General features: G+C 37.6%; 1 protein-coding gene across 2 annotated transcripts in view; it reads right to left on the bottom strand.

The window, feature by feature from the left end:
* Nucleotides 1-24,299, bottom strand: part of LOC134202332 (sodium-independent sulfate anion transporter-like) — a 63,258-nt gene extending 38,959 nt beyond the window's left edge. Inside the window, exons 1-2 of one of the 2 annotated variants that reach the window (XM_062677391.1) lie at nt 24,138-24,299; nt 21,986-22,460 (exon numbers count right to left, since the gene is read on the bottom strand). In XM_062677391.1, the coding sequence (XP_062533375.1) occupies nt 21,986-22,058 (73 nt within the window). In that variant the 5' untranslated portion in view covers nt 22,059-22,460; nt 24,138-24,299. Of the gene's footprint in view, nt 1-21,985; nt 22,461-24,137 lie in introns of those variants that run through there. The other variant, XM_062677397.1, reaches the window with a different exon arrangement.
* Between the last annotated feature and the right edge of the window lie 1,252 nt (nt 24,300-25,551).

The following is a 25,551-nucleotide window of genomic DNA, read 5'->3' as shown; positions in this document are numbered from 1 at the left end:
GTTAGAAGGAAGTTGGTGTTGTTTTTGTTTGTTTTGCGATGAGATAAATATATGTTTGTTTAGTGAAATGGAAAACGACCTATTTGGTCCCTTTTTTCGTCAGCATTGGTCACTAAAGTCACTATTTTCAACGAATTTGGTCGCTACCAGCCCTGCAATCTCGATATTTTGGGAGTTTTACTTGGCATGTAATTTTGATTCTAGAGTCAAAACTGAATTTGTTTTACTACTGTCCGGGTTTTTGAAGAAATTCCAGGAGAAATATAGGAATTTCCAAGTAAATTCCAATAGCTGTTTAATCCATTTAAAATTCTTCCGTAAATTACTTTTAGAATTCCTTCGAATATTCCTTCAGAAACTCATTTTAAAATACTGTTCGAAAATCTTTTCAAATTCTTTTTCGGTTATTCCTTCAACAATTAAGTCGGAAATTTCTTCAGGAATTTCTTCGAAAATCTCTTTAGAAAAACCACCAAGAATTGATTTGGACATTTATCCAGAGATTCCTTCAGAAACCCCTCCGGAAAGGCGAATTTTCTGAGGAATATCTTGAGGAATTTCCACACGAATTTCTGGATTTATATCCGAAGTACTTTCCAATGAACTCATGTGCTGTGATGCGAAAATGTCCTAGTGATGGATGTAATGTAAACTTTTGCTGTGCAGATACAAGCTATAGCTATTCGGCTGTTCCCCCCATCAGTCTGACTGAGGCTAGCAATTGTCCAAAAAACCCTAAAATTCATAAAAAGCATGTAATGCCTTGCTGCGTGATTTTTTTTCTCAGCTCAAAATTCTTCACGCCGATTCACGCCGCCGCCGCCGCCGCCGAACATTGCTTACGGCGTGACGCCGCCGACGCCGCCGCCGCCGGAGTAAAAATGGCCTTACGCCGCCGCCGTTCACAAATACTTCGGCGCACAGGTCTATCTCCGAGGTCGGGCCGATGACGGTTCGGAAAAAATTCCCGTTATCGGCCCGAAATTGGAGAAGGCTTATCCCAGACAGAAAAATACGAGTGGCTTGGCCGTTTTTTAGGTTGGACCTGCACATATTTTAAAAATAACACGTTGTAGGCCCAATCCAAAATTAGTTTTTTTAAGTAATTTAATTAAAGATGCGGAAGATTTTTATGCTATTAGTAGCTATTAGATGATGCTATCGAAGGGTGTTAAAATTGAATTAGTTTACTTTTCATTGTAGGCCCTAATCAATTGTTAAGCGAGAATTAATCAATTTTAAGCGAAACAAAGTTCGTCGGGTCTGCTAGTACCTATCTCATAAAAACACCCTAAAATGGCAAACTTAATTATGTGTATCAAAATTAAACATCTTTTCCAAAAAAAAGATGTAAAAAAGAGAAGGAAGAAGGAAAAAAAGAGAAGAAAGAAGGAAGAAACAAGGAAGAAAGAAAAATGAAGTAGAAGGAAGAAAGTAAAGTGAAGAAGAAAGAAGAAACAGCGAAGAACAAAGAAGGGAGAAGAAATATGGAAGAAGACAGAAGGAAGAAGCAAGAAGGAAAAAAGGAAGAAGGAAAAGGAAAGTTTTGCTTCTTACTTCTCATTCGGCCTAATGACCTTCCGCCTAACGACCTTCGGCCTAATGGCTTGACACCGTAACAAATGAATTATTGTAAGTAGGTACATATATAAGAAAAATAAACAAGGAAAAAATCCAGTTCCAGATTTTTTTCCGTGAACTTCAGTAATATTCTTTTGAAAATTATAACGAAACAGGTTGAATTTTTAACTTTCATGCTAATCCAATAAGAGTTGAAGGTATCGAGTCGGAAAAAGTCAGGTACTCTTTTTTCAATTCCAATAGCCTTTTTCTCGTTCTACCTTTCTCCCTTCATCGTCCCTTCATCCTTGATATGTTTCGTGTAGTATTGTGTGATGTTACAAACTTTGTTCTCAGGATTTCCAGATAAAATATTTTAAGCTTTTTTTAGTGGAATGTATTCAACCGTCTAAGACGAGTTAAGTAACTTCCATTTAATTCCACCAATTATTTCGATATCTTTGCAGATACGTATTTCGACCACAACTGTGTGGTCGTCTTCAGTGTCTTGTACTTGACTCGACAGGTTTTTTTTTAATTTGAGTTTGCTTTGAAAAATTAGGAATGCAAATCTACTTTATTGTATACGGTCGCCAAACCATTTGCAATCGATTCTCTCTGATGAGCTGAATGATTATTTTCTGCACAAGTTATAGAAAATCAATTCATATTTCACATTTTCCTCCAAACTAAGGTCTATAGATCATAAATGTAAAATTTTACTGAAAATCAAACCGAACCCCGTTTTTTTAAACCGCAGCGTTATTGTGTGCATGATGTCTATTACACGTGATCTGATTCAAGTTATCGCGTCTCGTGTCGGTTTGCAAATAATCACTGGCGATGTCCGGCTTTGTGCGCTCCCGAGCATAATAGGCTGATATTAGCTAAAGGTAATTAGAGGTGATTCATAGGCTTATCTCACAATAAAAAAGTAGAATCATCCACCTAGTGAAAATCCTTCTTTTCTCGTATATAATTAGGAAACAATACTCCTTGTGTAGAAAAAAAAACAAATTCATCCCCAAGCGGTGATGATGACTTTCTCGATACAAACGTGTTATTTCGTCTTAGTGTTGTAGAGGAGGCTGGGGAAATTGGAAAGGCACCGGAAAGTCAAACTAGATGATTTTTTCACAATTTTGTAAAAAATAAACACTAGAGTGTCGATTATAAAAATATTTTGCGAGGTCCATAATTGGGAAGAACGTCCCGAAACGGAACATCAAAATCAAATGAAGTGTCGGAAGCAGTTTCCTATCATGGGTCTATTATAGGGCGAATTCAGTCAGACATTGAGATGTTAATTTCAAAGACTAACGTCGTATATTTGAGTGTTTTATGTATGTATCGTGAAGAAAAGATGCAGAACTTGTTATTAGGTATCAAGCGGAATTAAAATGTTGAACATTTCTACTCCTTATGACAGATAGAGCAAAATTCCGCTACTAGGGGGTCCACTATTGGACATTTTACCCTAGTGATTTCGGTGGGGTATTACGTCGCTCATTTATGGATGTAATTTCAAGTATTCATGCGGTCTCGTTTGCACAGAAGAACGTTTTTTGCTATTTTGGCGTTAGTTAGTAAATTTATGTTATGGTGAAGTCATATTTATAATACTAATCAAAATGGTATAAATGTTTCCAGGTAACCTCACTTTTTTGTAGATCGTGATTAATCTCTAAAACATCCAGTGGGGTAGGTTTGCCGAAATGCCAATCGACACAAATTTAGACCGATTCCCCCAAAAAAAAGCAACGTTGAAGGGAAAACAAATAATATCAAACGTTAGTATAGGGGTGGTGAGGGAAAATTGAACACCCTAAAAAGTACTGTTGTTTATCAAGTGGCTATCAAGATATTGCATAGTTCAATGCAGGTGTGTCAAAACTTATCTCATTGTGAAAACTTATATATGAATATGTACATTATGCGGAAGATATTGATTTGAAAAATGTATTGGAGGTAAGCACTTTCCCTTCGATAGGACTCGAACCCACGACTCTACAGTCACATATGAGTTTTTACTACATTGTAAATTAATGTCCAAGTCGGATGGTTTAATCCCCGGAATATAGTCAATTAACTTTGATTGAACTTATCTCATTGTTTATCAAAGCCTGTTGCGAAAAAAAATTCAACATATTTAAATATGTTATTTTGTACATTTTAAATTAGTCCAAAATAATTTAATTTTGTTTTGGGTGGGATAAAATGGTCAGGCAGTGGGGTGAAGTGAACAATCCTGTAAATAATGCATATAAGTCAGTTAAAATATTTTGAACCAAATGCACATCCTTAATAACATTCACAATGTTACCTTCGTTTTATCACAAACCACCCACCACGAGTTTGTATCGGTGGTGACAAAATCATGGTGGTCGAAGAATTCGTGTACTTGGGCTCACTGGTGACCTCTGATAACGATACCAGCAGAGAAATTCGGAGACGCATCGTGGCAGTAAATCGCACGACTCCGCAAGACGCTCCGATCGAATAGAGTGGCTATCTACAAAACCCTTATTAGACCGGTAGTCCTCTACGGACACGAGACCTGGACTATGTTGTGGAGGACAAACGCGCACTTGGAGTTTTCGATAGGAAAGTGCTGAGTACCAACTACGGGGGGTGCAGATGGTGGATTTTTTTTATGAAAAATATTTATATGTCTATGATTTTTTTCCCTTTTCAGTGCAATTTTTAAATTTTAAATAGCCAATATCTTCAGAGTTTTCAAAGAATTCTCACATGTTTTTGAAAATTTTGTCGCAATTTTCATATTTATAAAAAATTTCTTATTTTTATTGGGAATTTTATTTTGCTGCCGTTACCTCTATAGTTTATTTTTAGAGATGTGTGCCCCTGAAAGTGTGATGAGTTTTTCAAATTAGATTCCAACACAATTCACCTCATACAAGTTACCTACCTCGTAGGCATCTTGTTGTTTGGCCAAAACATCAATGTCATTATTTTCAAATTAAAAATAAAAGATTAGATAAGTTAGTAATTGATTTTTGCAAACTGCTTCCAAGGCCATGAAAACTGCTTGGTAATGATCGTTTGCGTCATTAGTATTCGTTCGACAAAACATTGACACGCCCAAATAATCTATTATAACAGTAGATACCCCCCGGAAATCTAGCCATCGCTATTCACATATTTGTTTCTAATACTGCAATATTACCTTTTGTTTGAATATAGCGCAGTGTTTCAACTTGCCCTAATATGAGGGGTAAGTTGAAACGATGAATATAAAAAAATAATTTCAATACTACAAAATATTTTTTTAAAAATGGTAGGGTTTTTTTTTATTTTTTTTTTGTAATCTTTGGTCCGAGCTAGTAAACACCGTAAGCCAATTCAAAATTCATCAGAGGATGATTTTTCTATTATTTTTCGCTAGCTTTTCGGTTTATTTTTTCTTATACCAAAAATGTACTTCAGTGTTACTTTCATGCTTTCATATTCAAGACATTTCTTATGAAATCGTTGTTTTTTTTTCATTCCTAAGACCGTTGACATCCCAATGTTGTTACTAAACTCTATAGTTCAATCATATTATAAGGTAGTTGAAAGTTCCTTCGGAAATGTTTTCCTCTTAATTTTAATTACCTAATCAACCGAGTGTAAGATGGTGGGTGGAGCTTCTTTTTCGACTCAAGGGAGCAAATCCTGTTTTGCTTCCAATATCAGCCCATAAATACTAAAAGTTGGCATTACCCAAGCAGGATGCATTTTATAAACCATGTGATCTAATTGTTTTTTGATAGAGCGATATCTGACTGCCAGTCAGCGCCAATCACCTCATCGACTATAAACCAACTGTTCAATGAGGTATGGTACTTAATTATTTGCGTCGCTATTGGTCCAATTCGGAAGCTTATCGCAGATGTCACTGAGTGGGGGCTTTCATACATTTTTGATTAGCTCAGATATGTGACAGTGATTGTTTATTGTAGGTTATATTCATCAGTTGTTATGTCGATGATAACCCGCATAATCATGAACCATACGTAGACCGCACCTGTTATAATTGAAGAGAGTAAGTGTTATTGTAGCGGTGGTCTCACTAATAGTAGTTAACTATAAATGGACAGTCTCATATACTGTTTCAACATTAGCTTAGATGGTAAACGGCCAAACTACCATATGAGTAATGGGCGGTTAAGTATAATTAACATTTAAATCCGGCCGTTTTATCGAACAAAATTTTCGATTTACCATACATCAGTTGGTAGATGTACAATTGATGAACTATATAATTACACATCGACAGCATGTTATGTATTAACAGTAAGTGTTGATGTATGGTTGGTATGGTGAATCAAGCTTAAAATTGTATGCTAACAATGAAGTGAATAGTGACAATATATCTTATAACGCATATGTAATTTTGACTGCATGGTATATCGTTTTGCATTATGCGGGAAGGTCGTTAACAGGGATGCAAAGTTCGAGCGTTCAACCATGAAGAGGAAATCCTATACACCAATAAAGTAGAAAACTACCCAACACAAAATGTTGTAAATTCTGGAGAAAGTTCAGCTGAAAATGAAATTTTGGCGATTATTTTTGTGTCTTTCGTTTTCATCGAGCTTTAAATGTTTTAAGATAAATTATGTAATATGTATGTGTATGTTGTCTTTTATTTTGACCTTCCTAGTGCATTGCCATTTCGACTCAAGCACACCCAAAACAACGCTGAAACATTGTAACGCAACGAGATAAAAATCTAAAAAAAATGACTTTTTCTAACTTTCGGTAACTAAGATTCCCTAAGAAAATCAGCTTCCAGTTACATCTAGGATAAGCGCCACAAAAAAAAGTGACACTTTGTGCATTGGAGTCCATTTGGACCCAAGATTTCATCACGATCACAAAAACCTCAAATTTCAACCGATTTCCGATCTATAGGCACCAAAATAAAACTGTAGGTTCCTAGAATAAGCCCATGAGGTGATTCATCTAAATTGACCTCTCTAGTCCCCCGGGAACCTATATACTAAAAAGGTACTGTTGGAGCTTCTCAATATGACAACTAATTTTCGAGTTTCATGTTATGAAACATAAAACAAAAATTTGGCCTGCTGATGATCCCAACTGTATTTGCTATCTTGTATACGTCATTTATTGGCAATGTTATCCCTTGAGCGGTCATCGGAAAGCCCTTTGGAAGATCTGGAACATCCGTAAAATGGCCAAATCCAAAAGTTCACCCCAGAGCTCTGCGATTTTTTCATAACCATCCATTCTGGAAAATGGTGGGTGTAATCAATAGTGCTTGAGAAAGGGTTCTCCGGGAGATCTAGTACATCAGAAAAGTGTCCGATTCCAAAAGTTTATCTCAAAGCATCGGGACTTTTTCGTAACCACCCATCCTGGCAAATTGTGTATGCATTCAACAGTTAAAGTCTTCTGTGACCTCCTAATGTACCCGACAATCCCGACATGGTACTCCAGAAGACCCGGAACATCCGTAAAAGTGGTGAATTCCCAAAGGAATTAACTGAGGAGCTTCCGGATGAATTCCCGGAAGAACTTCCGGAGGAATTCCAGGAGATACTTCTGGAGGAATTTCCGGAGGAACTTCCAGAAGAACTTCTGGAGGAATTCCCGGAAGAACTTTCGGAGGAGTTCCCAGAGCAACTTGCAGTAGAATACTCGAAGGAATGCCTTTAGGAACTTTCCGAGGAATTACTTGATGAACTTCCTAAAGGATTACCGAAGGAACTCCTGGACTAACTGCCGGAGGAAGTTCTGGAAGAACTTCCAGAAGAGCGTCTGGAGATGCTTTGAAGGAATTCAAGGTGGAAAGCCGCCGCGTCCCCCGTCGCTGGCTGATAATGATCTATTACGCTAACTTTTGGAATTGGCCACTTTTACGGATGCTCCAGATTTTACGAAGGACTTTTTATTATTGATAAGAAAATTATTTTGAGCTTTTAGTGGAATGTCTTAGCTTGTCATAAGACGAGTTTGTACAATTCCATTTGATTCCATCACTTAATTGTACCTTTGACAGATACGTATTTCGACCTCAACAGTAAGACCGTCTTCAGGGTTTCGTACTCGACTCAAATTTTATTATTGTCATTGCATATTACGGAGAATTTTCATTATTGATTGCATATATAATTCACCCATATGAAAGATATCCGGATCAACTTGACAAATATTTGTCATTATGACAAACAGTGGACTGCGGGCTTAACTCTTCATTAACTGTTAACAACGGTAGTGAGAGAAACACACGAAATCCATGCTACTGAACAAATTCTTCAGCTTGAAATGGTTCTGTTGATAGAGCAAAATCCCGAGCTTGGTGCATTACTGGTGATATTCTAGAAGCACACACCTAAAAATATTCATGTAATTTTAGGTGTTGTGACGCTGACATATTCGAGCATCATTTTTGACGTGAAATTAGATGATACTTTAATTTTACATCACAACTTTATTGACAAAAAAAATGAAAAGGTTGGAATGAGAATCGAACATAAGCCCACTGATTGAGAGCCTAACACTTTACCAGTGGTGCAATTTATCAACAATGCCTGCTGAGTGTGATTCTTTTGTTTTGTATTTTTCTCTGCTCCTCTTTGCCTATGACGGTGCCTTTCAGTCAGAAAGACAAAGCAGGAGTAGCTTAGCCAACTCGGTTTGCCAACAGCGGGCTGAAGCTGATGATCATTCGGCACAAATTTCCTGTCTTTGTCTTTCAAGTGATAGTATTCACCCATGCATTTATATAGGGCCGTCACATTCACGCAGCAGCGAGTGAACTGAATGGACTGTCACTGCGGGCTGCGTGTGCAATGAGAAAAGAGGTCTTTTGTTTACTTTATCTTTGATTGTTGCTGCTAACCATTTTCAGTTTTCACTGCTACGAAGTGAGTGTGAAGAGGCAATGGTATCAATATCCTACAATTTCAGTCACTGAGATTGAGAATTCGCACCACTACACCTTACCACTCAGCTATATTCGTTTCTGGTAAGAGGGGTGATCGAAGTAAAACAGGTTCCACGATTTGCACTGAACAAGTATTTCACTGCATCAAGTCATCGACTGCTTGTGCGTTAGGTGCGTCGCATCGAGTGCTGTGTTTAAGTTCCGTGACATGTAATTTTAAATCACGTGGCAATGAAAAATATACGATTCAGTTTATGTCATGTGGTTTTGTGTCATTTTATTGAAATACGTGACCTGTAATATTCATAATTTTTTGGTGTGCAAGATAAGGGTGTGGCTAGGGCTACGATGCATGGTCAAAATTACTGTTCTGTTTTTCAGGAAGGGATTGATTTCTTTTGATAAGGGGCGCGCTTTCAGTAACATTGTTCTCTGTGATGGGTCTAATAAGCGGGATCTTGTCGTAATTCTCATGAGAAAACAACACAAGTAGGGGAAGGTGGGGAGACTTGATCCCCGGGGAGACTGGATCACCACCTGTTTTATCTAAAGTTTTATTTTTACTAAAGTAGTTTTGTTCTAGCTTATTTTTTGGTATAGATTCTCTAGACAAATGACCTTTATGTGGAGTTATTTTTTGGATTGACAACCTTATTAATTCTGCGCCCTGGTTTGAACGCAAATTTTAAACAACTTTTCATAACAATGACCACATGCTTTCATTTTATCACAGCACAAATCCATAAATATACTTATTGATCTGTACTGATGAAAATGTCAACATTCCATCAAAGTTTTTGATTTGAAGTTATTGCCTCAATATGGGAACACTTGATCCCCCATTAGTCACCCATACAAAAGTTGGGCGAAAAAATAAAAAAAAATATAAAGGGCAAATGATCCGATAGTAATGGGTGCTATAGTTGCGGTAGTGCTGTTTTCACAAAATCTACGTATTTAACGCAGCAACTAGGGTGGTCTAACCGGTAGTACCGAAACCGGTAATACCGGTATTACCGGCCAATTTTGGGTACCGAAAATACCGGTATTAGAGACGGAAAATACCGGTATTTTCGGTATTTCAAATTTTGCTGTCAGTATAAAAAATCTCGAATAATTTTCACCTACTTTTATCAACTCAACTGCCTGTAATCGCTCGTGGGACAAATACTCGGTAACAAGCAGTAAAGACTCATCGAGCATAAAATACATCAATTAAATGCGCGTATGAGTAACTTTGCCCAATGTGGCATGTGCATAACACATGTCATCATACCCTTTAATAATTTCTCACACTTTTAATCGATGTACAACGAACGCTCAAAGCCGTTCGTTGACATCAATGAAGTCTCAGCAATTTTAGTCCGAGACCTCAAATTGCAATGAACACATTTTTAGTGCCACTTACTAAGTTGTGCTGTCTCCAATGGCCTTCTCTAATTACATTGGCTTCGACTGTCTCCCGTAGGTAAAATTGTATTTGAGAATCGCTAATAAAATCATTATTGTTCTAACCGTACATTGATCAACACATTATTTGTTCTTGGTGACACGGGTTCCAAAGTTCCACTACATGGCGACACGTGAGCAAGTGGCCGAATACGGCAGTCATTAAAACTAACAGGTGAAAAAACATATCAAAAGTGATCATAGCAGTGTGTCGAAAAACAAACTTGAGAGTGGATCGTTAGTGTCCAAGACCAGTGAGCCGGCGGGGTCTGACGCCCCGTCGGCCACTATAAATTGTGGAGAAAAAAGCTTCATTTCTCGTGCTAGTGATCGTGATTCGTGTGTGCAATGAAAAAGTATAATCTGGGAGAAAAACAGTTGACAAATCAGTTTGGCGAATTTCACCTATTTCAGCGATTTTAATCTATTAATGGTAGTGTAATCAAATAGACCGCAGAAGATAAAGCTATCGAAAATGTTAAGCTGAAAAAAGGAAATCAGACATTAAAGATCGCGCGTTTAGTGGACAATACATTAAGAATTATAGCCAAAGATGTCATATGAAGTCGTCCCCGTGGTGATTGATCTATAAAGGGCTAAACGGCAACCTGGAGCGGCCCCAACAAAGGGCTATCCGGCAACCAGGAGCGGCCCCAACAGCACGTGAGTGCACGCATCGATGATATTTTAGTCAAGTGCTGAGGAAGTGTACCGAACAGTGCAAAGTGGTTTTGGGTTCATCAGATTCGCTGGCGCTAGACACACGGAAAACACGAGTGCCTTCGCGACGACATATGGTTCACCTGTGAATACTCTTAATGAGTGTCGGCGTCGCGGAGACGTCCAGCTGCCTGCGGAAGAATGAATTACTGCACGCAAGGAAGACCCGTGAAACCAGCGAGCACCCATGGAGAAAGTTTCTGGTAACTTCGACATCGCTAGGATACCATACGCGTAATTTTAATAGATATGATAAGTATGTCTTCTTCTATCTTCTAACCGTCGAGCGACATTTTTATTACATGAAAAAAAATGCCTTCAAATGCTACTTGCTTAAAAATAACAAAATAAGTAAAACAATAATTCAAAATACTGTTGGAAGTAATCAACAATTTACTATTTTATCATTTTAAAATCATAAAATGCCCACATTTAAAATTTAATTTTTCTTGGGTCTTTATCGCCAACATTTCTAAAATAAATTTAGCTAAAAAGAAAGTTTGCTAAAAAAAATCATATACTTATATATATTTTTGTTTTCATAATAAAAAATGGTCCCATGAATTAATACGTTTTGATGCACTTATAAAAATCTACACTCTTGAGTTAAGGACATATTCGTACATTTTATCATTTCTATTGTCAGTAATTTCACAATCGCAAAAATACTGTTTCTATTCAGATTTGACTATGTTATGTAAAAATATATTAACAGTTGAATCGATTTAATCTGCTACTGATTATTCACCAATAATGTTATTCCACATCCTATTATACATGTTTTGAATATCAATAAGAAAAAAGTGTTCCTCATAAGAACGGAAAGTCCAATTTTCAAAGAGCTATTCTATCCATACTAAGAGAATGGTTTCCATACCAACTCAATCCGTTGCCAGTGTGTACTTAAAAATGATGACCAAACTTTACTACAATATAATAAAACGAATCTGGCATAAGCAATGTATAATTTTCTGGCCTGAAAATGCATATATTTCCCCATCTTAAATTTTCATTTGTTTTCAAAATGTGTAAACTTTTACACTCCTAATTTTTCTTTTCACCTTTGCATTTCTACATATAACGAAGTAAAAACAGATTGTTTTTCCTTTTTTGGTAATTTCTTATTTCAACTTCTGGCTACGCAGTCTTTGAAAATTGAAACAAGATTTTAATTTGTCCAACCTAGCGACACGGGCTTGGTGTCTTCTTGAGGGCAAAAATAATATGTTTATATTTCTCATAAAATATAATTAAAATAAAATAATGAAATATTAAATATGTAACGAAAAAATATATATATAACTTTAATAAATCATAACACGTACGAAAAATATTTACAATAATTCAAAACCAAAACAAACAAAAAAATACACAGGGTAACTGTTCCGGTCCTTTATCTCATAGCTCCCATGTTGCAAATAATTAGCAAAAAGTAGTTATTTAGGTAACTAATTGTTTCCTTATACTCCCTTATAATCTTTTATGCATTATTACATAGGTTTGCAGCACTTGGCTGAAACATCTTTTTATACTAATGTTTATTTGAGTGATTTTTACTTACTAATAATAAATTCATCACTTAATTAATAACTTTTAAAAATATATATATTTCTAAATACTTTTCACTACACCTTTCCCTTGGATTTTTTTAAGTTTTTTAAATAGTTATTACCCATTGCTGTTATCAATTAGACTTTCAAATTATAGTAGCAAAACCCTTCCAAGATGTATATAATGCTTTAGTGTTTTACTAAACAATTTTATAATAAATATAATTTTCAATAATTTTTCATTAGTATTGCAGTAATAGAAAAAATGGACTAAATCTTTCAATTCGAAATATGATAAATTAGTGTACATCTTATTAAACATATTGAACATCCAAATAAAATGCTTAACTACAAAAATTACCTACAATACCTAACAAATAATGATTCGTACGAATCATCATAACTCTAAACAAAATTAATAACAAAAATCTCAATTTCAGTAAAATAAAGATAAAATTATTTCAGCGTTTTGCATAGAACAATTCGATAGTATTCTAATAATTTTTAATTATTTTCCCTTCTTCCTTAAAAATGTAAAGACGAATAAAATTTTCAATTTAATTCTTTTGCTTTTGCATCATATCAGAATATCGCTCAAAATTTGAATCATTTTTTTTAGTAGAACAAAAAAATATATACGAGAAAGACAAAAATAGTTTCAAACAAAACATGATAAGTGTACTAAGTACATTTGCGAAAGCTACCTTTCTTAATTTTAATTTCAATCAAACTTTAATACTAAAAAAATAACAAGAGAAATTGTTAATCTGAACAACAGCGAAAGTAAATAACTAAAAGAAAAACAATAGTTACAAAATAAATTCGGATAATGTGTGCGTGATAAAATGATGATTGATAACTTAGTGACTGTGGTGTTGTGAGAGTAATATGAAAATAAATAAAAAAAAAACAATATCAATTTTAAAATAAATATTTGAATAAAAATAAATTATAGATTTGAACAACAAAATATTTAATAGAAATAATATGAACCAAAATAAAACAAATCAGAGGAAGTGACTCAAACATAAAAAAATATATATATTGATGCATAACGTAAATTATATCTCCTTTATTATTATTATTATTATTATTATTCTCATAATTCTTGGAAATTTCAGCCCGAACCCATTAAATTTTATTATTTATGACTCAACCCCTGGGCGAATAGGCTTAAAATCCCCAGGAGGTTGTTAGAATTAGTAAATACAATATTTATATTCTCCTTAGCTATGCGAAAAATCCATAGCAAGGAATGCCTGGGTGCTTAAGAATAATAGAAAAAGGGTTTGCAGGCCTGCACCCACTTATATATTTATTGATGAATTTTTAATATTGCCCCAGATGCCCGGATCAAAAGGATACCGGATGCCCGGAAGAAGTAATGGCCAAGCTCTTATGTTTGAAGCCTAAATTTATTTGAAAAGCGACCAGATTAGTCTGCGCACGCTATTTTTTTTATTATTACCCGGATGCCTGCCTCAATGAAGAGCAGAAGGACGTCATAGAGTGTAGGAAAATTTATTTATCGGCAAAAGTAATTTTGTCACTGATAACGTGTTATAAAACAAATTTAAATGTCCTTGTATATTTATTAACTATGATTGAATTCGGACACATCTGTCTTTAATTATATTATTTTGTTCATAATAAAAAAAAATCTTTCTATTGTATATTTCGTAAGACGTTACGAATTCTACAGAAGAAATAAAAATTGAATAAAATTTATGAGAACCTTCCTAATCCTAATGATTATGATATACGTCGATTGAATTTCTCCAGATGCTTTATAAAAATTCATATTGAGACGCTTAAATTGATTTAATTACCAGTTCAATTCTTTAAAAACAAGAAAATGTTATTCATTGCAACATTCAAACACAGAAGCCTGATCAACTTCATGTGTACGAAGCAGTTACAAATGGAAAAGCATTTCTCTTATCTTATTTCAGACTTATATATAATTATATAAAAGCCAAAATGTCTACGTATAGGACTATTAGCATTGACGTTGATTCCAAATAATTAATAGCCTTCTCCAAATCAATAGATAAATACAAAGAATAATATTTTTGTTCTGAATAATCCAGTTACCAGTTTATATAATTACAGTTACCAGGTGATAATGATGATGTTTTTAACTACGCCCAACAAATAAGAAAAATACTTTGCTTCAAAACATAGACATATAAAGTAGCTTGCAATTCAAACAAATTACATATTTTTTTCATACATTGAAAAAAAAAACCCAAATCAAAACGACTTTACAATACTTAGGAAGACTGCTATAATAATTTAAAAAACCCAATTGAAGTCTTAAATGAAACAGAAATCAAAAACATCATTAAGCAATAGCGTGAATGGCTTTGATTCTCTTGTTCCTTTTATAACACAACACCAAACATTCAACAAAACTTATTTGAATTGAAACTTACACGTTATTTGAATTAAGCAATAAGTACCATTGTACAATCTAGATTTATATCAAATAGAATTAAAATTTAAATAAAAGTAGTACACAAAAATATTATAAAAACTTCACAAACAGAAAAAAATCAAGAAAACAAACAAATATAATTACTAAAGTTGTTACAATTTTGTGGAAAAAATTGCCTAGGGGGGAGGAATGATAGATCATAGAAGTTCCCTTCTATATATAGTTAACTAACGCATAATTTGTTTTCATAAAATATATTTTAATCAAACATGGTTTTGCTATTGATATTCTGTACCCATACTTTTGTGAGAGATAATCGAAGCCATTCATTTCCATAGGGGGATGGTGTGGCATGTGCATAACACATGTCATCATACCCTTTAATAATTTCTCACACTTTTAATCGATGTACAACGAACGCTCAAAGCCGTTCGTTGACATCAATGAAGTCTCAGCAATTTTAGTCCGAGACCTCAAATTGCAATGAACACATTTTTAGTGCCACTTACTAAGTTGTGCTGTCTCCAATGGCCTTCTCTAATTACATTGGCTTCGACTGTCTCCCGTAGGTAAAATTGTATTTGAGAATCGCTAATAAAATCATTATTGTTCTAACCGTACATTGATCAACACATTATTTGTTCTTGGTGACACGGGTTCCAAAGTTCCACTACACCAAGTTAGCATCATTGACGAAGTTTATGCTACAACAAATATCGATCAGCATCGTCATTAATCATACCTGTTGCTCTATTATCTTAGCCATCTGTCAAACTTAATGTGACCAGTCGTCCCGCGTTTCGCGAGACGCTGAATTTTCAACCTCGTTTTACAAATTTATTAGAATTCATACAACCTTACAAATGTTTTTCCAATTTTTTTGTGCCAAAATCAATGCGAAATGCACTTTTGGAGGATCCAGCCAGTGACGTAATCCAGATAGGCGTCCCGCGTTTCGCAGGACGCTTGCTGGTCTCATTAGTCAAACTGCGAATGCCTTTTTCTTCAATGAGCATAGTTGATATCGTCGAGAATTTTCCCTCAATGTATGAAATTGTGAAAAAGTACGAGCCGTAGTAGTTCTTTTCCGGAGACCACCTGTGAAAAACGATTTTAGGCAAAAATTTGACAGTTCTGAATTCGGACATGGCGTTCCAATTTACTTAGGAACAATTATCAAATCAAGCCACTATTTCAATGCTTTTAACTTTTAAGGAATAAATCCAAGAGAGACGGTTCAAATACGCCGATCTTTTTCTTTTTGAATAAATTAAGCCGTGAAGCAATTAATCAGAAACGATTTTGGCATTTTCTTCGAGGCATCCAAAGCTACTTTGATTAAGCAAGCGTATGGGATCTTGAAGCGTCTTATGATTCCTGATGCGATCGTTGAAACAGAGACAACGATCATACCTGACGATCAGTACGAAGAAGATGCCTCTATGGTTTTTTTTCTGGTTTGTCGGTTAAAGAACAAGTAGAGAAGAGAATGTAGCAGAGCAAAACACTTACGTTGCTGGTGGCAAATACGTTAACGTCAGGATCATTGCATACAATCCGTAAGGAATTCTCCTACTATGAATCGGAAGGGATTAAGGGCAAGTGTTTGACACTGATTTTCAATAGTCTTGGAACCATTCGTCCTACTTCGGTTGAACCAGAGAAGGCATTCTCAGTAGTTGCAAACATTACTAACAAAATCCAATGCGGACTGGGAGATGATATATGATAACATTTGAAATTTGTCAATAAATATTGTTTTTCATCCAAAAGTCCAAATCGAAATTTTTTCTTTTACCACCTGAAATTTTCACAAAAACCGGTATTCTGACGGTATTACCGGTATTGACTCCATCAAATACCGAATACCGGTATTTGACAAAAATGGCCAATACCGACCACCCTAGCAGCAACCCATACAGTCAATCAAACTGTTGTCCTGTCAATAGATGAAACAACGGAAAACGGTTTGGATTTCCCTCAAAATCGGTAAATTATCACTGAAATACATTATCTTTTTCTCGTCTTTGCTCCAATAGTTGCGGTAGTGTTCCCATAGTTGCGAGTCCCACATAAAAGCAATGGGATTCACAACTATAGGAACATGAATTAAAAAAATATCGCAACTATTGGAATACTGCACCAATAATTGGAGGCAGAGCCTAAAATATTCATCTTCATGAAGCAACTTCGGTCCGAGTTTTGACAAACATCGCATGAATATTCAAAACATAGAATGACATAGTCAGACGACTACTCCACGAACTCATTCATTCGACTGTCACTGAGTGTGTTTACTATGTGCAGGAAAAAAACATAATTAGCATTGTTTATGTTGATGATTACGGTTGAAAGTGTCTCGCGGATGAAAATCGGATTCAGTCCTTTACTTCACTTTACTTTACTTATGTGAAACGTGTTCAGATTTCAGATAATTTATCAATTTGTAAAATGTGCATAAATATTCAATGACTAATATTCAACTGAATATTGACTGTCCAGAGCCGACCATGAATGTGACGGAAGTGAACTGACAAATGAAGAAAAATGGACTTTACCAAAAATATTCGATTATTTTACACTCTGAATTGGAGGTATCATTTTAGGCAATCATTTTAGGCGATGGATGGTACTGCAATTGCGAAACTTTTCTTTTGAAGCATAATTAGTGACTATTCGTTTGCATATTTGAGGTAGGTGAAATGAAGTAGGCTTGGTGTAAACCGACAAATAGTGGGAGAACGTGCTTAGTTCCTCCGCTATTGGGTCTTTTACCCAATCTGTTCCCAGGATTCTATTTTTTTTTTGTAAATTTGACGGATTTGATGAAGGGTTGGCAGGAAGAAATATTTATTGCGTAGATATCATAAAAAGGGGCAGCAGATATCATTAGGGGCAGCAGGGACTATGTCCAAGGGCTTGACGATCCCTCTCCTGGCCATCTGCGAGTTGTGGGGCTTGCCTAGGATGTGGTTGGGTTTGACAGTGGGCCCTGTCATGTCAGCTGCATGTATCCGCAAGTAGGCCCCACCAAAGCGACCGTGTGCCGCTCAAAGCGCACAAGCCTAAGTCCTGGTGTTAGGTGGGACTCTAAACAGGCCTGACACGACGGCCCTCCGACGAGACAGGAGGTTTGCGCAGGCCCAATAAGCCGCCTGGAAAACCAATCATTACGAACAATATAAGAGATAATGCGACTCGATATAATCGGCAAAGACCTAGGCGACGAATACAGGATCACGATTGGAAGCTTGGAACATGGAATTGCAAGTCGCTAGGTTTCGCAGGTTGCGACAGGATGATCTACGATGAATTACATCCCCGCAACTTCGACGTCGTGGCGCTGCAGGAGATTTGCTGGACAGGACAGAAAGTGTGGAAAAGCGGGCATCGAGCGGCTACCTTCTACCAAAGCTGTGGCACCACCAACGAGCTGGGAACCGGCTTCATAGTGCTGGGTAAGATGCGCCAACGCGTGATTGGGTGGCAGCCAATCAACGCAAGGATGTGCAAGCTGAGGATTAAAGGCCGTTTCTTCAACTATAGCATCATCAACGTGCACTGCCCACACGAAGGGAGACCCGACGACGAGAAAGAAGCGTTCTACGCACAGCTGGAGCAGACATACGATGGATGCCCACTGCGGGACGTTAAAATCGTCAACGGTGACATGAACGCACAGGTAGGAAGGGAGGAAATGTATAGACCGGTCATCGGACCGGATAGTCTGCACACCGTATCGAATGACAACGGCCAACGATGCATAAACTTCGCAGCCTCCCGCGGAATGGTAGTCCGAAGCACCTTCTTTCCCCGCAAGAATATCCACAAGGCCACATGGAGATCACCCAACCAAGAAACGGAAAACCAAATCGACCACGTTCTAATCGACGGTAAATTCTTCTCCGACATCACGAACGTCCGCACTTACCGCAGTGCGAATATTGAATCCGACCACTACCTCGTTGCAGTATGCCTGCGCTCAAAACTCTCGACGGTGTACAACACGCGTCGAAGTCGGACGCCGCGGCTTAACATTGGGCGGCTACAAGACGGTAGACTAGCCCAAGAATACGCGCAGCAGCTGGAAGTGGCACTACCAACGGAAGAGCAGCTAGGCGCAGCGTCTCTTGAAGATGGCTGGAGAGATATTCGATCCGCCATTGGTAGCACCGCAACCGCTGCACTTGGCACGGTGCCCTCGGATCAGAGAAACGACTGGTATGACGGCGAATGTGAGCAGTTAGTGGAAGAGAAGAATGCAGCATGGGCGAGATTGCTGCAACACCGCACGAGGGCGAACGAAGCACGATATAAACAGGCGCGGAACAGACAAAACTCGATTTTCCGGAGGAAAAAGCGCCAGCAGGAAGATCGAGACCGTGAAGAAACGGAGCAACTGTACCGCGCTAATAACACACGAAAGTTCTATGAGAAGTTAAACCGTTCACGTAAGGGCCACGTGCCACAGCCTGATATGTGTAAGGACATAAACGGGAACCTTCTTACGAACGAGCGTGAGGTGATCCAAAGGTGGCGGCAGCACTACGAAGAACACCTGAATGGCGATGTGGCAGACGAAGATGGCGGTATGGTGATGGACCTGGAAGAACGCGCGCAGGACAGATCTCTACCGGCTCCGGATCTCCAGGAAATCCAGGAGGAGATTGGCCGGCTGAAGAACAACAAAGCCCTGGGGTTGACCAACTACCAGGAGAGCTATTTAAACACGGTGGTGAGGCACTGGCTAGAGCGCTGCACTGGGTCATTACCAAGATTTGGGAGGAGGAAGTTTTGCCGCAGGAGTGGATGGAAGGTGTCGTGTGTCCCATCTACAAAAGGGCGATAAGCTGGATTGTAGCAACTACCGCGCAATCACATTGCTGAACGCCGCCTACAAAGGTACTCTCCCAAATTTTATGCCGTCGACTAGCACCAACTGCAAGGGAGTTCGTGGGGCAGTACCAGGCGGGTTTTATGGGCGAACGCTCCACCACGGACCAGGTGTTCGCCATTCGCCAAGTACTGCAGAAATGCCGCGAATTCAACGTGCCCACACATCATCTATTCATCGACTTCAAAGCCGCATATGATACAATCGATCGGGACCAGCTATGGCAGCTAATGCACGAACACGGTTTTCCGGATAAACTGACACGGTTGATCAAAGCGACGATGGATCGGGTGATGTGCGTAGTTCGAGTTTCAGGGGCATTCTCGAGTCCCTTCGAAACCCGCAGAGGGTTACGGCAAGGTGATGGTCTTTCGTGTTTGCTATTCAACATCGCTTTGGAAGGGTAATACGAAGAGCAGGGATTAACACGAGTGGTACAATTTTCAATAAGTCCGTCCAGCTATTTGGTTTCGCCGACGACATAGATATTATGGCACGTAACTTTGAGAAGATGGAGGAAGCCTACATCAGACTGAAGAGGAAGCTAAGCGGATCGGACTAGTCATCAACACGTCGAAGACGAAGTACATGATAGGAAGAGGTTCAAGAGAAGACAATGTGAGCCACCCACCGCGAGTTTGCATCGGTGGTGACGAAATCGAGGTGGTAGAAGAATTTGTGTACTTGGGCTCACTGGTGACTGCCGAAAATGACACCAGCAGAGAAATTCGGAGACGCATAGTGGCTGGAAATCGTACGTACTTTGGACTCCGCAAGACGCTCCGATCGAATAGAGTTCGCCGCCGTACCAAACTGACAATCTACAAAACGCTAATTAGACCGGTAGTCCTCTACGGACACGAGACCTGGACGATGCTCGTGGAGGATCAACGCGCACTTGGAGTTTTCGAAAGGAAAGTGCTGCGTACCATCTATGGTGGGGTGCAGATGGCGGACGGTACGTGGAGGAGGCGAATGAACCACGAATTGCATCAGCTGTTGGGAGAACCATCCATCGTTCACACCGCGAAAATCGGGCGACTGCGATGGGCCGGGCACGTAGCCAGAATGTCGGACAGTAACCCGGTGAAAATGGTTCTCGACAACGATCCGACGGGCACAAGAAGGCGAGGTGCGCAGCGGGCAAGGTGGATCGATCAGGTGGAAGATGACTTGCGGACCCTCCGTAGACTGCGTGGTTGGCGACGTGTAGCCATGGACCGAGCCGAATGGAGAAGACTCTTATATACCGCACAGGCCACTTCGGCCTTAGTCTGAATAAATAATAATAATCATAAAAAGGGGGTCAAGACTCCCCAAATTTTAAAATTGCATGTGCTGTCGAATTTAATAACAAAAATCGTTCATGTATACGCACAGCAATTCAAAAATTCCGCGTATTTGGAAGGAAAAATATTTAAAAAATCTTAGGGCACCTTTCTAATTTAATCAAAGCAAGTTCTTGGAGAGGGATCAATTTCCCCCGAAAAAGTCGATTTTTGACAGCACTCCAAAAAATCGATTGTGTATCAGTAACAGCAATAACTTAAGGACTGTCATACATCAGTATAGTTAAATACTATATTTCTTAGAGAGACTGTGTGGAAATCGCGTATTTTTATTTATTTTTTGCTGTGATACATTGGAAATCAGATAAGGGGATCAAATCTCCCCTACTGTATAGAAACCAAAACTGCGTTACTTCTCATTAGTAATGAAGTAATTCGACATGCATAAAATGCGACGCGTGACAAGACATAACACTTATCGTTTTCACACTCGTCAACTAAGATTAAAAAAAAAACACCAGTCCACTGGTTTCGGACGCGATATTGCCCATCATCAGGACTATGTCCAACTGTTGGACATAGTCCTGATGAATGGCTCACCTCACCTATCCTCACGTCGCGTTTTATTGGCGTCGTGTTGTTTTTACGTTAACATAAACCACAAAAACCAAAAGTGTAATTCGACATGCACCTATACATTAAAGATACGGGCAATGCTACAATAGATCTAATAACTGGTCGAAATGGCACACCCGAACAGAAAAAAAATCCCGAATCTCAAAAACCACGTAAAAAACGACTTCATCGATTAATTCTACGTGGTTTCCACGACTTTCCCCTCCATTTTGGAAAACCGTTATTTGAGCAATTTTTAGTTGGTTTTTCTGCCTATCTTAATTTAATATTTTATATTCTAAACTTTTAGGAACTTTGTTTGGATTTCAGCATATGGTACTCATACATATACCCAAGTGTGGCTTCGAACTTATTATTATAATGCATTTCCGGGGGTCAATGGTTTCCCTTCAATAACGGCAATCGAAGGGTTGATGTCACAATACTATTAGTAATTATTTACGCACTTGATAGGTCTTCTTAAAGCTAATAAGTCCTCTTATCGGAGCAGTAGGTTTCCCGTTACTAGTGCACTTATCTCTAACAGACGGTACTTACCTCGCACTAATCCGTTCTCATGCTGCGGTAAATTCCGGTAGGTCTTGGCCTCGTTGGCATTGTACTTGTCCATTATTGTTACCGTTCTCAAGTAGCACTCCTAGCCGTGATAATCGATAAGATACAGCCTAGAACTGTCGAAATTCGTTACCGACAACGACGACCGGAACGCGCTCTAATCAGAGCCATACTGAACTAAAAATACTGCCATGCTTGGGGCTCTACCTTCCGTTCAGCGTTTGTGTGGTCGTGCCACCAAGAGGGTGGTTTCAGTTGCTTATCAGTTGCTATTGACGCTGTATCTTCTATTAAAAATTTTCATTGGGCAGTAGTTTCCATGATAAATAGACGCATTATTCAGAGAGTATTCGAGTATATCACTAAGCAAGGTAACTAATCTCCCAAGCACACTATTTTTATCTTCTAGTCTAGTAGCCCCAACAACTAGCAATGATAAATGTACAGTTTCTCATCACTGGACGGGATGATTGTAATGACAAGATAAAACAATGTAAATAAATGCAAGTAAGCGCACCGTCAGATCTATTTTCTGCTTTAGTATCTTTTTTAGATTGTTTTATCTTTCATTGATGGTCGAAGGTGAGCTGGGCATCTTAGACGTCAAAGTAATTCAACTATTTTTTTATTTTAAAATGTAGGAATCAGCCTTCGTAGAATTTGTCGAGGTTAAAGTATTAAGACAGACATGGTAATGAAATGAAGAAAATCTTCGCCAGTTCTAACTATAGTTAGTAGAATCTATAGATGAGCGAATGCCTGGCTGAGTCGCTTTTTTTGACCGTGCACACGTGCATATGACGTCACAGCCCTTAACATTTCCATTGAAATCATGACGTCATGCTCGTTTGGAGACACGTTTGACAGTTCGTTTGGAGACAGAGGATTTATCTTCGCTCATCTATATATTCCACTATCTATAGTTCTAACGATCCCCTAAGCAGGAAGTTGAAAACCACCACGTTCTGCATATAAGGCAAAAGCTGTAGCCATTAAACCACCTAACCTGTTAAATATTGTAACCCTCATCATATTATTTCTCCAATCGCTTAGAAATAGCAAAAAGAATGTACGGAATTTATATTACATTTTATTAAAAAAACAGCAACTATGCATTCATCAAAATTATTGCTAGGTGAGAGGTAATTGTGTACACCTGAATAAATACAATAAGTTATCTCTTTGCTTTTTCGGTCATGTCTTTCGCGATGCTATCAATTGCTGTACCTAAAATTAACCCACACAAATATTTATAAACTGTAATAAAATTAAATGCCCGCTTTACCCCTATTACCCCTACACATTTATGGCGTTACCTTCATTGAATAAACATAGTCATTGCCATGGTCGGATTCAGAGGTATCCCAAGCAACCAGAAGTTCAGATTTTACTTAAATTTACTCTTAACCGAACTAATTGGTTCACTATGGTTCACATCAAGTTCCAAGCATCCTTAACGGAACTTTAAAGTTCACTTAAAGTTCCGTTACATACAAAAAATTACTTAAAATGAGAGCTGATTAAGCCAAAATAGCCCTTCTTATCCGAACTTCTGGTTGCTTGGGATATTTACATTGAAGTATTCAGTTACACATCCATGTATTTGCGGTTGTATTGCTAAAAAAAACTTTAATGACTGACATGATTAATGTAAAGTATAGAACATCATTCACTACACTCGTGAAGAAGAGAGATTCAACACGGCCAACTTTTGTGAAGTAATTCAAATTCAAATGAGATGAGATTAGATATAATCAACTTGCATTCACTCGTGTAAAACAAAACAAAAATCCGTTACGCAAACTAAAGTTTAATAATTATATAATTATTTCAGATTGCATGGCAAACAGAAAAAAAACTATATAAACTGTAACTAACGGTATTTCGTATAAGCAAAAGAGAAACGTAGCCGAATGCGCTTCAATTCAATAACTAAACTTTTAAATACCAAACGTAAAAAGATAAAAGGTATGCAGACTAATGACGTTAAAAGCAGCCATATTCTATAGAAACATTTCGACTCTTCGAAAATTAAACAAATTCTTTTGAATGTCTGCAAAATTCAATCCTCCTAAACCTTATCATACTAGCGACTTCGACCAAACACCAAGGCCACAGCGTCCACCTAACCAACCATCAGCGCCATTTGCGTTAACTTCGATAAAGGATAAACATTTATGCTACACTATCAACGGTCGAAACATGCCGTCAAAAATAATACGACACTGTGCGAACAACACTGTGATAACGATATTCGCAACACTAAAGCAATGCGCGCGCGAATAAATATGTTTGTAAACAAACTGATAGAATGCTTTCATTCCTGTCGTTTTGAGGTTGAGGGAAAGCGCAGATGAGTTCGACCGTTTTCACGCATACGGCCTTCCTGCGTTATTTATTATGGTTGTTTTACTACGAGTACTGTTATGCTATGACAGTGAGTGCTACTCTTTAGTATGAATGGAGAATGTGTATTGGTGCTAGCAGAGGCCACGGCAATCATAGACCTGTGCAGGAGTTCATCAAATTCACTCACCTGATGGATTTTGACATTTGAGCGGGTCGTCTTCTCGAACAAAAAGTTCATTTTGCGTTCATTATGCGACCCGCTCAAACGTCATAATTTCTTGGGGAGTTCATTTTGCGTTAGTCTATACCCACCATAAAGATATGAGTGGTGAATATTGAAACGTAGTTCAGTACCACCTGTTCAAAGTGTATACACAGAAAAACTAATGAATTCAAATCAATAATATACATACAGTATACAAAAGATATTTTAGTTACTAGATAAAGATTGTCGCTTCGGTTCCCTTTGTTCTGCTGTCCGAAACATGTGTGGTACATACCTGTCAAATCGTATGGATTTTCCTTCTTTGACATTTAGCTCCCCTATCCTCGCCAGCAAAAAGGTGTTCCGGACAGCGACGACAGCGACAATCTCTATCTAGTAACTAAAATATCTTTTAGTATACCCCACAAACTTATTTTATTATAATATTTTAATAATATTTTAAGGTCACGATTTCACTTGGCCACACACCGAAATCTTAAATAGCATTTCAGAAAAACATCTTACTGAAAATCAATCAGCATTTTGGAGTTTACCGAAAGTCAGTAATTTGATTTGTCTTCACTGAAAACCAGTATACCTCTCAGATTACTGATCGTACAGCATTCCACATCGACTTGACAGCACTTGATAGATTAATGAAAAGCAGCCATTTTTAGTTTGAGCAGATGCTTTTCAAATTGTGGTTTTTAATTGGTGTTTTAAACATTGCTCCGCTCAAAAGAACATGATACCGGTAGGTATTCCATCTAATAGATTATATCGTATACATTTACATAAAATAAATATCGAATAATCATATGTAAAATTATACATATTTTCAGTCAAATACAATCGGGCTTTAACAACTTTTTTTATTAAAAATTGGATACAAGTGTAAGCAGCTTATTACGAGTGTTATTATATAATTTATGATGTTCTATTTTGTAAATGAATGAAAGTACTATTTAGTAAATTTGTCTATAATTAATGCGTA

The sequence above is a fragment of the Armigeres subalbatus genome, chromosome 1, assembly GCF_024139115.2.
Source record: "Armigeres subalbatus isolate Guangzhou_Male chromosome 1, GZ_Asu_2, whole genome shotgun sequence".
In the NCBI taxonomy this organism is placed as follows: Eukaryota; Metazoa; Arthropoda; class Insecta; order Diptera; family Culicidae; genus Armigeres; species Armigeres subalbatus.
This window is presented reverse-complemented; position numbering and strand designations above follow the sequence as displayed.